Below are 13,920 nucleotides of genomic sequence, written 5' to 3'. Positions count from 1 at the left end.
CTACTTTACCCTATGGAGGAAACAAAGGTATAATGCCCATGACCACATTTGCCCACCCCCTGTATATACAGATAAACAAGCCACTTTTTACACCCCCTCAATATCACCAACTTTAAGTTCCTATGCCCCATGGGAATAACAAGGTTGTATATCTACCTATGACCACATTTACCTACCCCTTGTATATACAGATAAACAGGCCACTTTTTACACCCCCTCAACATTACCAACTTTAAGTTCCTATGCCCCAGGGGAATAACAAGGTTGTATTATCTACCTATGACCACATTTACCTACCCCTTATATAAACAGATAAACAGGCCACTTTTTACACCCCCTCAACATTACCAACTTTAAGTTCCTATGCACCAGGGTAATAACAAGGTTGTATATCTACCTATGACCACATTTACCTACCCCTTGTATATACAGATAAACAGGCCACTTTTTACACCCCCTCAACATTACCAACTTTAAGTTCCTATGCACCAGGGTAATAACAAGGTTGTATATCTACCTATGACCACATTTACCTACCCCTTGTATATACAGATAAACAGGCCACTTTTTACACCCCCTCAACATTACCAACTTTAAGTTCCTATGCACCAGGGTAATAACAAGGTTGTATATCTACCTATGACCACATTTACCTACCCCTTGTATATACAGATAAACAGGCCACTTTTTACACCCCCTCAACATTACCAACTTTAAGTTCCTATGCACCAGGGTAATAACAAGGTTGTATATCTACCTATGACCACATTTACCCACCCCTTGTATCTACAGATAAACAAGCCACTTTTTACACCCCGTCAATATTACCAACTTTAAGTTCCTATGCCCCATGGGAATAACAAGGTTGTATATCTACCTATGACCACATTTACCTACCCCTTGTATATACAGATAAACAAGCCACTTTTACACCCCCTCAATATTACCAACTTTGAGTTCCTATGCCCCATGGGAATAACAAGGTTGTATATATACCTATGACCACATTTACCTACCCCTTGTATATACAGATAAACTAACCACTCTTTACACCCCGTCAATAATACCAACTTTGAGTTCCTATGCACCAGGGTAATAACAAGGTTGTATATATACCTATGACCACATTTACCTACCCCTTGTATATACAGATAAACAGGCCACTTTTTACACCCCCTCAACATTACCAACTTTAAGTTCCTATGCACCAGGGTAATAACAAGGTTGTATATCTACCTATGACCACATTTACCTACCCCTTGTATATACAGATAAACAGGCCACTTTTTACACCCCCTCAACATTACCAACTTTAAGTTCCTATGCACCAGGGTAATAACAAGGTTGTATATCTACCTATGACCACATTTACCTACCCCTTGTATATACAGATAAACTAACCACTCTTTACACCCCGGCAATATTACCAACTTTGAGTTCCTATGCCCCAGGGGAATAACAAGGTTGTATATCTACCTATGACCACATTTACCTACCCCTTGTATATACAGATAAACTAACCACTCTTTACACCCCGTCAATATTACCAACTTTGAGTTCCTATGCCCCGGGGGAATAGCAAGGTTGTATATCTACCTATGTCTTATGGTTATAGGTGTCACTATGGTAGCTACACCATCCTGGTCAAAGGTGATATCAAACATGGTACTGTGAACAAGGACAAAGATGGACATACATGGGCAAACATGACACTATTACCACATATTTTACATACAGCGGAGGGCAGAAAACGTAAAGGAGACCAAACAACTGGAACCTATCCTAAAAAGTTAAACTTCAGTCACTGCCAAAGTGAACTTTTGGATGGACGTCCACAGGAAGATAGTGAATCGTCCCAGTCAGAACTACACAGTGCATGTACTCCCGCACGAGTGAAAAAAACTGAAGATGAATATGAATATAAGGCACCGTTACAGTTGGATATCGAGTATAAGGAGCGTGAGCTGTCTGACCTGAAAAGTGAATACAAAGCTGTACAGAAGGACATAGCTGCACTGAATGAGAAGTATAGTTCAAATGTCACACAGGACACCACAAAGAAAAGATGTGGCCGCTGCCACCTTCGTGAAGGTCATAATAAGACTCAATGTCCATACTCAATTTGTCAGTCAGCGCAGATATGTGGCGACATAAACCATCCGTCCCATGCAGAAGAGAAAGTACAGTTGAGTTCGCTTGCTAAACGAAGATGTGAAATAGAGAAAGACATGAAGAAAGTAGAGAGTGAGTTAGCTCACAAACGTGAATTAGCAGCGTCTCTTCTATCATCTTTTGAGAGAAAAATTGAAACTGCTCTCATTAATAGTGATAGAGACAAGTATCTCGTCGACACTCCAACAGGGCGTCAGCCAAGACGATATTTGCTGAACCACGATATCTCCGTCCTAAAGAAACATTACCATGACAAAGTGCCATACAACTTAGAAAGGGAGAGCGCGAAGTTTCAACAGGTTATATCAACGTATAAACAGCGACGAGGACTGGTAAAACCAAAAGATCGAGTCCGCGAGTTACTGGAGACAAATGATAAGTATAAAGTGACATTTCCCTCTGACGCGTCAACATCACAACGAGCTACCAAATCGAACACCGAGACAGACATGACAGAAGAGTCCATCGAATCAACAACATATGAAAAGACTGTCCCATCACCAGCAAATGCGTGTCTCGATCAAGCGTCTGTCATGTCTACATATCAACCACCAATCTACTATGGAGCAGGAACACCTTATGCTTACGCTATTCATCCATACTCGTCCATGTATAGCAGCTATGGTTATTTTCCACAAATGGGTACGCACACTGTCATGCAACCAACGAGTTCGAGTTGGAGTGGATATGTTACCAATCAAAACGATCCATCCTCTCCCCTCACATCGTCCGTCTCCACCGAAACTAGCGTAACTGAAACCCCGCCATTACCAACTGAGTCACCGCCCAGAATACCACTACCACCACCCCCACCAAATGCCAAGTGAAGTTTACACAAGATTCGCTTGTAATGCATGTAATCTAGTGACGCTTGTTACCCATGTCATTATTGTTCAATCATTGCAAAACCTACAAGTTACGAATTTGTTATATACATGTAGTTACATGTATGTGTCACTGACACTGTGGAAATATGCTATTCGATAACTTCAACACATTTCCGCTAGAACTATGAGAGTTTAACGGAGATGTTTCGTAGTCATCGGAGCGCATATTTTCAAGGCTATAAGTTGTGTGTTGTTACTTTTTTGTATTTTGGTTTACGTTTCTTGTTTTTTTTTGAAAGCATGTTTACCATGTTGATTACTAGAAGTAACAGGAAAATTAGTTCCATTGTTTCGCTGTTCAATTTGGTTTTGTTTGTTGTTGCTTAGTTGCCCAGAAGCTTGTAGTCTTTCTAATCCAGCGATCCTACATGCCTACGTCATCACAGGGTTAGAAAGCCAACTACTGGCTGTTGTTTAGTAGGTTTTTTCCCCATAGATTACAAGAGTCGCAAATTCGAGTGCAACATCGAAACAATGTTTTCACAACAAAAACTATACTGCAGGTATATTGTTTGAATTTAATATAAATTGGACGGGTTCAAATATTAAATCAAAGTCGATGATATTGTGTATAGGAAACTTGTGGATTCTTTTCTTGACTGAATACTGATGCATATCTGTTTACTACTAATTGATGAACTGATGTCTTTTAGTATTGATAAACATGTATACTGCAATGGAATAGGGAGAGAACCTCAACTAAATATACTATATTCAGTTGAGGTTCTCTTACTAGTCCATTGACTTGAGTAAAAGGATGTTGCAAATCAAAAGTACTTGACAGTAAAATAGTGTGTTTATTTGTATACATATATCCTTCTTTTCTATATGTTCACCAAATACTTACATGGTTATGTGTGTTTAAGTTTTCAAGTTTTGTGAATACAATGTGTATTTTTCACAGAAATAAAAAATATGTACTGTGTACTATATATCGTGTTACATTGCATTTATTTCATTGCAAATTATACCTGAATGCCAACAGGACTGTTCCACATCCAATTCACTGTTTCTGACGTTGGATTTTCTCGGACCACACGGTTGTAGCTATGATAAAAAATGTCTCCAGAGTCTACCCTCAGGCATAATATTTGGAATAATTACATAAGACTAACTACTCACTGTTAAAAACCAGCTGTGTCAATTCTGGCAACTACCATGACTACGGTACTTTACTTTTGTCAGGCCACATCATCAAGTGTATTATGAGGTCATGTGCTGGTTGAAAACATGTAGCTACAGTTATTTGATCTCAGTAAGTCCACGACGATACACGTGAATAACAAAATGTCAGTGGTGGACTATTGACGAAATACGGAAAAATCGGAAGTATCTTGTGTTTCACTATTACGCAATCAAGTAGCAATGAATTGCTGGCTGTAACAGTGTAAATGCAAAAATATAGTGACCCCTAATAACTAAGTTTCGAAGGAATCAAATGATCATAACGGTATAAGATTTATGACTGGTGATTACTTGTGCATTTACAATGACATACCATTAAGGTAATGTCTGCATGTACAATAGCTAGTAGCCTAGACTTTTACTCTTATTAAACTTGTACTGCAGTTTCAACTACAATCATGAGTCTAGCCTACTTGTAATAATGGTTGCATTATGTAAAACTTTATTGGAACTGTACGCCTACAGCGATCTGGCGAATGTGTTCGTGATACAAGCAGGGGTACAAAATACAGAGATGTATCGCTCAAACCATAGTAGTCAGAAGTAGATCAGCATATTTTGACGCCAATTATAACATGCAAGAACATATTCAACATGAAAATTGCGTTAGATGGAAGTGACTTGACACTAAGTTCTCGTTTCATTCAAAAACTTGTTTGATACTCAATAAATTTAACAGGTTATAAAGGACAGCAGTTGAACATTTTGTCAAATTGTCAAATAATATACAGGAAAGTTTGTAAAGTTAAATCACTGATGAAAACAAACGCGAGTCAGACTAAACGATATGAAAATTCCAATTAGTTTGGATGTCAACGTGGTATCATTCATACATATCCATCTACACGTAAAGAGAGACAGTCAACAGTCAGGACAGAATTAATTTACATTCAAATAACCCGTGTGACGGTAAAACCCACGCAAGTCTCCTGGTGTCACGAGGTCGAGTGCCGAAAATATAGCTAAAGGCATATTTTCATAGGTCAGTTCTGCTAAGACTGGGTCGTTCTGGATACAGTGTTTTACTTTACTGAAGCAGTTCTCTGCTGGATTAAACTCTGGAGAATATTTGGGAGTATAAATTACTTCGATACCTTGTGCTGCTAGCCATGTATTCAGTACCTGAGCTACTTCACTGTGGTGGGTTGGACAATTGTCGACAACAAGCACATCGCCGGGTTGTAGTGCTTGTTGTCCAATCTCTGTTACAGAATCAACGCTTTCTGTAATAAAATCTAAGTACTTGACAGAATCCGAGGCACCGGCAATAGTCTGTGCATGCATAATGCCATCAAGACCAACCAACAAATTTAGTGTCGTATTCGGACTCTGGTGATAGCGGATCATTTCAATCGATCTCGTTCCGATGAGGGAGTGTCCGTAGTTCGGGCGGCTCAATCCAGGAGTCTTAAAACCAGACTCGTCCATGAATTTGAGTCGTCTTGGATCAATTGTATAAAGCAAATCTATATAGGCCTGAGTGTAGCGCAGATTTGGTAGCGTATATCGTTCTCTGGCTACTGTTCTGTTCCGTTTATATGTCCATATTCCGCCAGTAAAGCGTTGTCTAACAGCACGCTTGATTGTACTTTCGCTGACACTGGTTTGTGACACAAGAGATAACTTTGTTCTCATTTCCTTGGCAGTAATTCCTGGTCTCTGAGTTTTTAAACTCTCCAGATAAACTATATCCCCTTCCAATAATTTCTTAACTTGATTGCCATGATTATCTTTTGGCTTTGTTGATCCAGTGCTGACATAGTGCATCCATATCTTCGTAATACCCTGCCTACTTACTTTGAATCGCTTACCCATCCTAGTGTAGACACCTCTTGGTACTATACCCGTTACTTTGTTGCCTCCAGCCTCTATAATGGCTTCGACAATGATGTTTCTGAGGTCAACACTCAAGGCTTTACCAGATACATATTGTCTTCCTTCCGCATTAATCGACATGGTCACTGGTGGTAGGAGAATGGTTACACGTGAAGTGATACATGTAACTGTCACTGTAACTCAAGACATTCAAACTGAGCGCCAACTTTTGCATAGTGATTTACAAGCCATGGGGTGTCAGCTACAATCAACAATGAGCCCTGAGATAACTGGGGTTTCTTTGTTTGTGTAGACATAAAACTTGTCTACTGCTACGTAGAGATCGCAACGCCGAGCTGCCCTTCGCTGTACTTTACCCACCCTGGTAAATCTGACTTTTCGTATAGTGCTGTATATCGATAAATAGCTGTGTTTACATGCTGATTCAGTATAATTCTCCTGCTCTGCATTGACTGTTGGTAACGATAACACCGTGGTAAGTTTGAACATTTCACACAATAGTTCCGATTTACGACAAGTACTTGGATATATGTCATAGTTTGTTTTGAGGTTGATTGGTATGTAGGAATTTACATATGGTGAATAATGATCAAAGTCCAAAAAATATATTCAAATAATCTGTTTACGTACATATGGTGAATAACGATCAAAGTCCGAAGAATATATTCAAATAATCTGTTTACGTACTAAGCACATTTGCTGAATTTACCAGGTTGTGTACCAAGGATCACTTGAACCTCAGACCACTACCGTTTTAGTGGTCTGAAGTTGAACGTAAATGTTCCATCTACTAGTCGAGTTGAACATAAATAAACCAGACGAGTAGGGTACTAATTACACCTGGCCTTTCCTTCTCGTCCAAAACTAAGCTATTCCTTACAATCAGTCAGAAATATCCGCCGATCGTGATAATCATTGTAAAATCTGTGTATCCTGATCGGGATAAATGACCTTTGCATGCTCTGGTGCACATAACTATAACATGGCGCATGTGGAAACAGGTATGTGTGCTTTCTACTACAAAGAAGCCAGGGGTCAGACATAGGTTGCACGATAATTTGTCAGTACGCACATCTGAAGAGTATTTTGCATCCAATTCTATCTGTTTATCCCAATCGCAATAAACCAATGGTAGTACCATTTAACTCACAAATTGTTTATCCAGATTTGGATAAACAATTGCCCCGATAGGGGAATATTCCTGACAATTTTACCTCAGCTGTATTTCGATATCTCGCTTATTTCCATTGTACATACAGTGAATGTGATTGGAGAGCAAATAACGCTACTTAGTCCATGAGCCAGACCCTGATTTTTAGCCAATTGGTACCAAAATGAGGTACCAAAATGAAAGGCTACCTTTTTCTGTAGTTTTCAAAAATGCTTGGTGGACATCTGTATTTGGTAGCTTTCTAGTAGTAATCTTCATCCAAAGTTACACAACACCATAGTAAAAAAATCAATAATCTGATGGTGGCTTAGGGATGACAATTTACGTTTGAAACTGTTTATGTAATGCAACATTCATAAAATATTGAAATAACTGTATAAAATTATATTATGACTGAGATAATATTGACATCTTTAAATATTATAATATGCATATTAATTACCTAATTTGCATATGTTTAACCATTAAATAATTTCCTTTTCACAGAAGTTAATTGGAATGAGCATAAATTGTGACGTTTATTCCTGAAAATAGTGTATTTAGAAATGGTTGATATCTCAACTGCCTCCAATTCAATTCCAGATAAATGATCGTGCCAGACATGAAACCATATAAAGGGTTATTAAGAGGAATGTTCGAGGATGACATGATCAGTTTTGACAAAAAACTATGTAGATATCTTTTGACATGGGCTATCTTCTATATAGTGCTCAAGATTAGCTGTTATGTTAAAGTTCAATATATTACAAAAAAATATGTTACTATTGCCCACAATACAATGCAGAATGACATTTAAGGGGGAACTGTATAAGGTAGAATGCATCTCGGGGATGAATTTCCCTGAAACTCAAAGTTCTTCAATTCTATCAATTTTTTTTCGATATGAAAGCTGGCCCTTTTGAAATAATGAAAGAAAAATTTGTGGGTTCACAGTTTTGTTTTCAAGGAAATCATCATTTCTTTATTTTTCAATAGTTGATACAGTATTAGGCGGCCATATTGGACTATAAAATAATTGATTCTGGATTCTGACGCCATCTTGTCGATCACATTGCTGCGAAAGTCATTCGCATATACAACTTAAATCTTCTGCACTCCTAAGCACTGGATCCCAGCAGTATGAGCATAACAATTCTCTTCCATCTTGTTGCCATGTTTTACTCAAGAAACACCCTGAAACAAACACCATTGACGAGGTCACAGATCATTGCCAAACTCAAGCAAAAATCTCGTGATGGTTAAAACTTGCCAGGTACTTGAGGGGAAATATAAATTGGTATGTTACGAAGATATGTTAACGTGACCAGCTGAGATGATGAAAGATGTGTACAATTTTATTGTTGTACCATATATTATCTTGACTTGATAACCTGGTTACAACATTTTGCCATCAATAAAGCCAAGCCATCAGTTTTCCCAATTGAAGAAACAGTCCAGGAGGTTTCACTACAATACATTAAGTCATTCACCCACACACTCGCTCGCTCGCCCCTCCCCCCCCACCCCCCCCCCCACGCTTCCCCACCCCCACAGCACATATTTCAAGTTGCTTTTCCACGCCTGGAGCACTACTGAACCTTAGTTCAGTTGAATGTGCTAACAACTATTATGAAATACTGTTTCTGGCGCTGTCCATCGCTACTGACTCAGTTTAGTATCAACATTAGGAACACGTTTTCAGCAAAGTTTAAGAAATTGAGTGTAACATGCACCTTGATATTACATATTGAGGCGTAACGACCACGTAGCATTTGCTATGAAGTATGGATATCACCAGATCCTTGTTTGTGGAGGCAAGAAGCAAAGGCCATTAATCAAGTACAAACGTATTGAGAACAGTCGACAGACTTGTTGGGAACGATCATTTAAATGTGTGTATGGAGTTCATTGATACAGCCGAGATCATCATTTTGTCTGTAACAGTACGATAAACATTAATAATTGAATCAGACACAATTGTTTTTCTATTGACTATAAAACGGAAGCGGCATTGAAAATGTGTAACAATTATTATTATCATTATTTTTATTATTGTTATTATTATTATTATTATTATTATTATTATTATTATTATTATTATTATTATTATTATTATTGTATTTGGTACAGATAGACATGCAGAACTCACAGAAATTGTTTTTTGTTTGTTTGTTTGTTTGTTTGTTTGTTTGTTTGTTTGGTGAATACATTGTTTTGAATAACGCCACAGTCATTTGTATTGCTTGTCTGAATTCAAACAGAAAGGTTTCTTATCTTAAAAGTGTTGTGTCTGGTAACATTGATTGAACAGATACTAAACCTATGTGTTAATAGGCAGATGACATTCTACCTGTTGTGGTTTTCGCAAGGTTTGACATAGGCCAGCGTTGAGACAACAATGGAATGTAAAGGACGCAATAGGATGTATTTTAAAGCAATATTATGTCTGCTGGTGATATATACAGTGATATTAGGTGAGTTTATACATACTTTGTTTGTGTGTCAGTCGTTGGTATGGACGTTACCTATCACATTACTGTTAAGTTTCCATATGTGTGTTTTTTTCTTCTGTTTTTTTTTGTATGATATTTCTTTTAAATACAATTGTATATAGTGACTGTCGATCATGGAAGTCTAGCCATATTGGTTACCAGTTGTGTGTTTTTGTTAATTTGACGGTGACCTGAATGACCTTTGGTATAAGCTTTTAGAATCGGTCAAAATCCATTTTAAATGTATACATTCCATGTCGATTATTGTGATTGGTCAATAACGTATTTAAAAACTAATACATGCAGTTAAACAATGCAGATAATGACTTTTAATGTATATGTGATTCAAATTGGTGAAAAGTATGTCAGACACATCATACCGAATTTCCAATGTGTATGTATTTTTGTTTAGTGTCTATAATTGAATATTTATTACTCAAAACAAGACACGTCGCCACCAAATTGGCTATAATAAGAGGAGCACATCTGTGTTTGCAAGCGTCCAGTTATCTGTATGTCCGTAAAAATGATTCCACGGCAGAATAGAATCTAGTGTAATGTTGATAATATCAGATTGGCGTATTCCTTAAAAATGATACTCTTCCCCAGAACAAGGCACGTTGGAAAATAAATAGTATTTGTAATTAAATAACATTGTCTTAACTTTATGGGAAAATAAAAGATTTGCGATTATCTTAAAAACAAGATGGTGAACACGTATATTTCTTTTTGTATTTCAATAAGGACCAGGAATGATGTCCATTTCACATGGCTGAGATTTGAGGGAACTGGAGACCTTTAGTTTTCAGGGAAACTTGTCTTGAGACGTATTCTACCATGATATTTGATAAACGATATGCTATTCTCGTAAGGCAGGTATAGCTCCATCCACTCTCTATGGGATTCAAATTAGAAATACTTGGTTACAGAAGTATTGAGAAGGCACAGTCGATAATTGCTCAACATGTATTCAATCTTGTTGAATTTGCAGTTGCAATGGTGTACAAAAGCACACGATATATGGACATCGGTACTCATATACACAACGGAACATTCAACAATAGAAACAACACAACAGGAGACGGGGAAAAGATGAAAGTACACGTCTTGATATTCGCCAGCAAAAGAGTTGGATCTTCTTTCCTTGGAGAATATTTCAACCAAAATCCAAGATTCTTCTACAGTTGGGAACCTCTAAAGACGTGGACTCAATTGGCTTTAAAGAAGAAAATATCGGATGCTTTGTTTGATACCTTGTCAGTAGATGTCGTATCCAAGTTTTTCCATTGTGACTTTTCTGAAGCACATCCATGGTTTTCCTTGTTAAAACCTGGCTGCCGATATTCAATCGCTTTGAGGGACACCTCAATTTGTCACAGAACTGGTATCCTCAAAAATGTTCCTTTGTCAAAGCAAAATGTGACAGATATTCTGACACCATCATGTCAAGGGCGTGATCACATTGCAATTAAAGTCATTCGCATATATGATTTAAACCTTCTGCGTTCCTTTGTTCTCGATCCGACTTTAAACATTAAAATCATCCATCTTGTCAGAGATCCCCGTGCCGTCTTTCACTCAAGAAATACCATCAAAGGACAGAACAGAGATTTTGCCAGAAGAAAAATGGCCGTGGACGAGGTCACAGATTATTGCCGTAATCTCGCTAAAAATCTCGAGATAGCAAGATCAGGTTTATTAGGACTTGAAGGAAAATACAAATTAGTACGTTACGAGGATTTGGCAACGAATCCAATTGAAATGATGAAAGATATGTACGATTTTCTTGGCTTGTCATATTCTCCTGAAGTGGAGACCTGGTTACAAAAAAGCACTATTATAAACACAAAAGATACTTTCTCAACTCGTAAAAATGCAACATTTGTTTTGAAAAAGTGGCGTCATGCAATGCCATGGAACAAAGTCAGAGACGTTCAAAATAAATGCACTGTAGCTATGAACCTACTTCATTATCAACTGATCAAAAATGAGAAAGATCTGCGTAAGGATTCGATCCCTACATTTCATTAAAGTAATGGTAATCACACGGTAATTTACATAATATACCATACATTGGCATGGCATCCAATCATACCTATTTCACTCCTAATGATAGGGGTAGACACTTGAAGGAAGTGCTGTTTATCATTAAGTTATGGGTAAAAAATTCATTTGTGCAACTCGTTTTTGATAGCGTATGAAGCAAATTGATTGATTGTAATGAGGTTTGATACACACAGCTGATTACACTAGTTAGCACAAGAGCTGGTTAGATTTCGGACAAAATCTGTACATGTTAATTAGTGTTATTAACATATTCTCGGCCGTAATTTGACTATGGTGCTATTTTATGGGCTAGGACATTTTGATTGACAAAATTAAGACTTGCTACTTTGATCAAACAACACGTGACTATGTTTTGGTTGAAAGTCAAGCATACTGATTTGACAAATTATTGCAATTTTGTGAATATCCCTGTATATTCCTGTAGAATTTCACAACTTTGGCATGAAACACTAAGAGCTTAATATTTGGGTTACATGGTATACTTTTCAGTGAAAGAAGATCAATACAGTTTATTGCAGTTGTATACGTTTGACAAGGGTTGTCAGTGGCCGAGTTGTTAAACCACTTATCTCTTACCACTGCGTCAATCATGCTGCACCCCTGTATCTGATCGAACTAATTCGATTTTACGTTCGAACTAGAGATCTTAGATCAGCTGAGAAGCTGTGTTCAATTCAAGCGTGTGGCAACTTTAACAAGACTTACGGGCAACTTTGACAAGAGCTACGGACAAAGAGGGTTCCCAGTTTGCGCACCTTCCTTGTGGAACACACTGCCATTTGATATTCGTAGCACTAAGCTTAAGACTGTTTACAAAGTCATGTTCAAAAGTGGGTTGAAGTCGCATCTTTTTAGACAGTATCCGAGTTAACGATTTCAAGTTGAGTTGCCATGGTCGCTGCAGTAGTTTTTTGTTTTTTTAATTTTTTATTCCCTGTGCTCAAGGGTCAAAAGAAAAAGAACAAGAAAATGCAATACAAACAGAAAATTACAAAAAAACAGGACAAAGAATAAAAGAATGTACATAGCTTTGAAAACATCAATCTGTTATTCATTACAAAAAATCTCAATATTGTTCCATTTGATTCTAAATTTGTGCATTGAATTGATATTCATACTTATTTGTTTTTCTAACTGATAATGAAATTTAATCCAGTATTTAAATGAGTCAAAAGTTGGGGCACGTTTATGAAATCTACTTGTATAGACATAGATTTATCAATGGATCTGACCCGAATCCCAAGATGATGTTCTTGTAGTTGAGTTCTACATCAGTATTGAAGTATGTTTTATACCATGTATTAAAGTCTTTCCAGATATTACTGACGTGTGTACAATCCCAAAACAAATGCTCCAAAGTTTCACAAAAAGTATTACAGAAGGAACACAATTCACTATCAATAAGTTTCATCTTGTATAATCTAGTATTTGTCATTAAGCAGTTGAGATCAATTTTAAATTGAAAAACTCTTGTATGTACATCATAGGAAGACTTAAATGGCATTACATATATATTACTCCATTCACTATCGTTTATCTCAAGCGCTTCACTATAATAATGTTCAGAAGTTGGTGGAATAAAGATTCTCTTCACTAAAATACGATATATACAACGAGAAGTCAAATTGCTAATTTCTATGTCCCCACCTTCTTCACAAAGGGTGAAACCTTTCAATTTACAAGAGTGTCTCTCAAAACCTTGTTTAATGATATGTTTCCATACAACTGGAATAGCTGATAAAAGACTTCTCCATTGTAAAAAATACCTGTTAGAAAGTCCTCTCAGGATAAATACATTGAAAGGAATAATTGTACCATCTGTATTAAAGAGATCGCTCACCATACAAATATTACAATCAAAGAAATGCTGCAGAACAGTTGACTCTCTATTTTAATGTGTGATGCTATTTAATGAGTGATTTGTTTTAATCTGCTAGCTGTCTTCTGAATATTTATACTTCGTATTTGCACAGACAAATTTCGTTACTTGTCTGTGGTATTTGAAAGAACTTTTATTTCTTCTGAGACATTTTATTGGTGTGTTTTCATAGCTGTTGTATTCTTTTTCATCTTTAGTTGTTAGTTTGTTGTACAATGTGCTGAGACGTAGTGTAGCGTGTTTGTTTAAAGA

At 37.1% G+C, this 13,920-nt stretch overlaps 1 protein-coding gene across 1 annotated transcript; it reads right to left on the bottom strand.

Moving 5' to 3' along the window:
* Positions 1–5,123: 5,123 nt before the first annotated feature.
* Positions 5,124–6,200, bottom strand: LOC144434190 (uncharacterized). Its single transcript, XM_078122643.1, has one exon. It carries the CDS (start codon positions 6,198–6,200, stop codon positions 5,124–5,126), a length of 1,077 nt encoding a protein of 358 aa, XP_077978769.1.
* Positions 6,201–13,920: the final 7,720 nt, after the last annotated feature.

Source organism: Glandiceps talaboti, chromosome 4, assembly GCF_964340395.1.
Source record: "Glandiceps talaboti chromosome 4, keGlaTala1.1, whole genome shotgun sequence".
NCBI classification, from domain to species: domain Eukaryota; kingdom Metazoa; phylum Hemichordata; class Enteropneusta; family Spengelidae; genus Glandiceps; species Glandiceps talaboti.
Note: the sequence above shows the minus strand (reverse complement) of the source record. Positions and strands in the feature narration are given on the sequence as shown.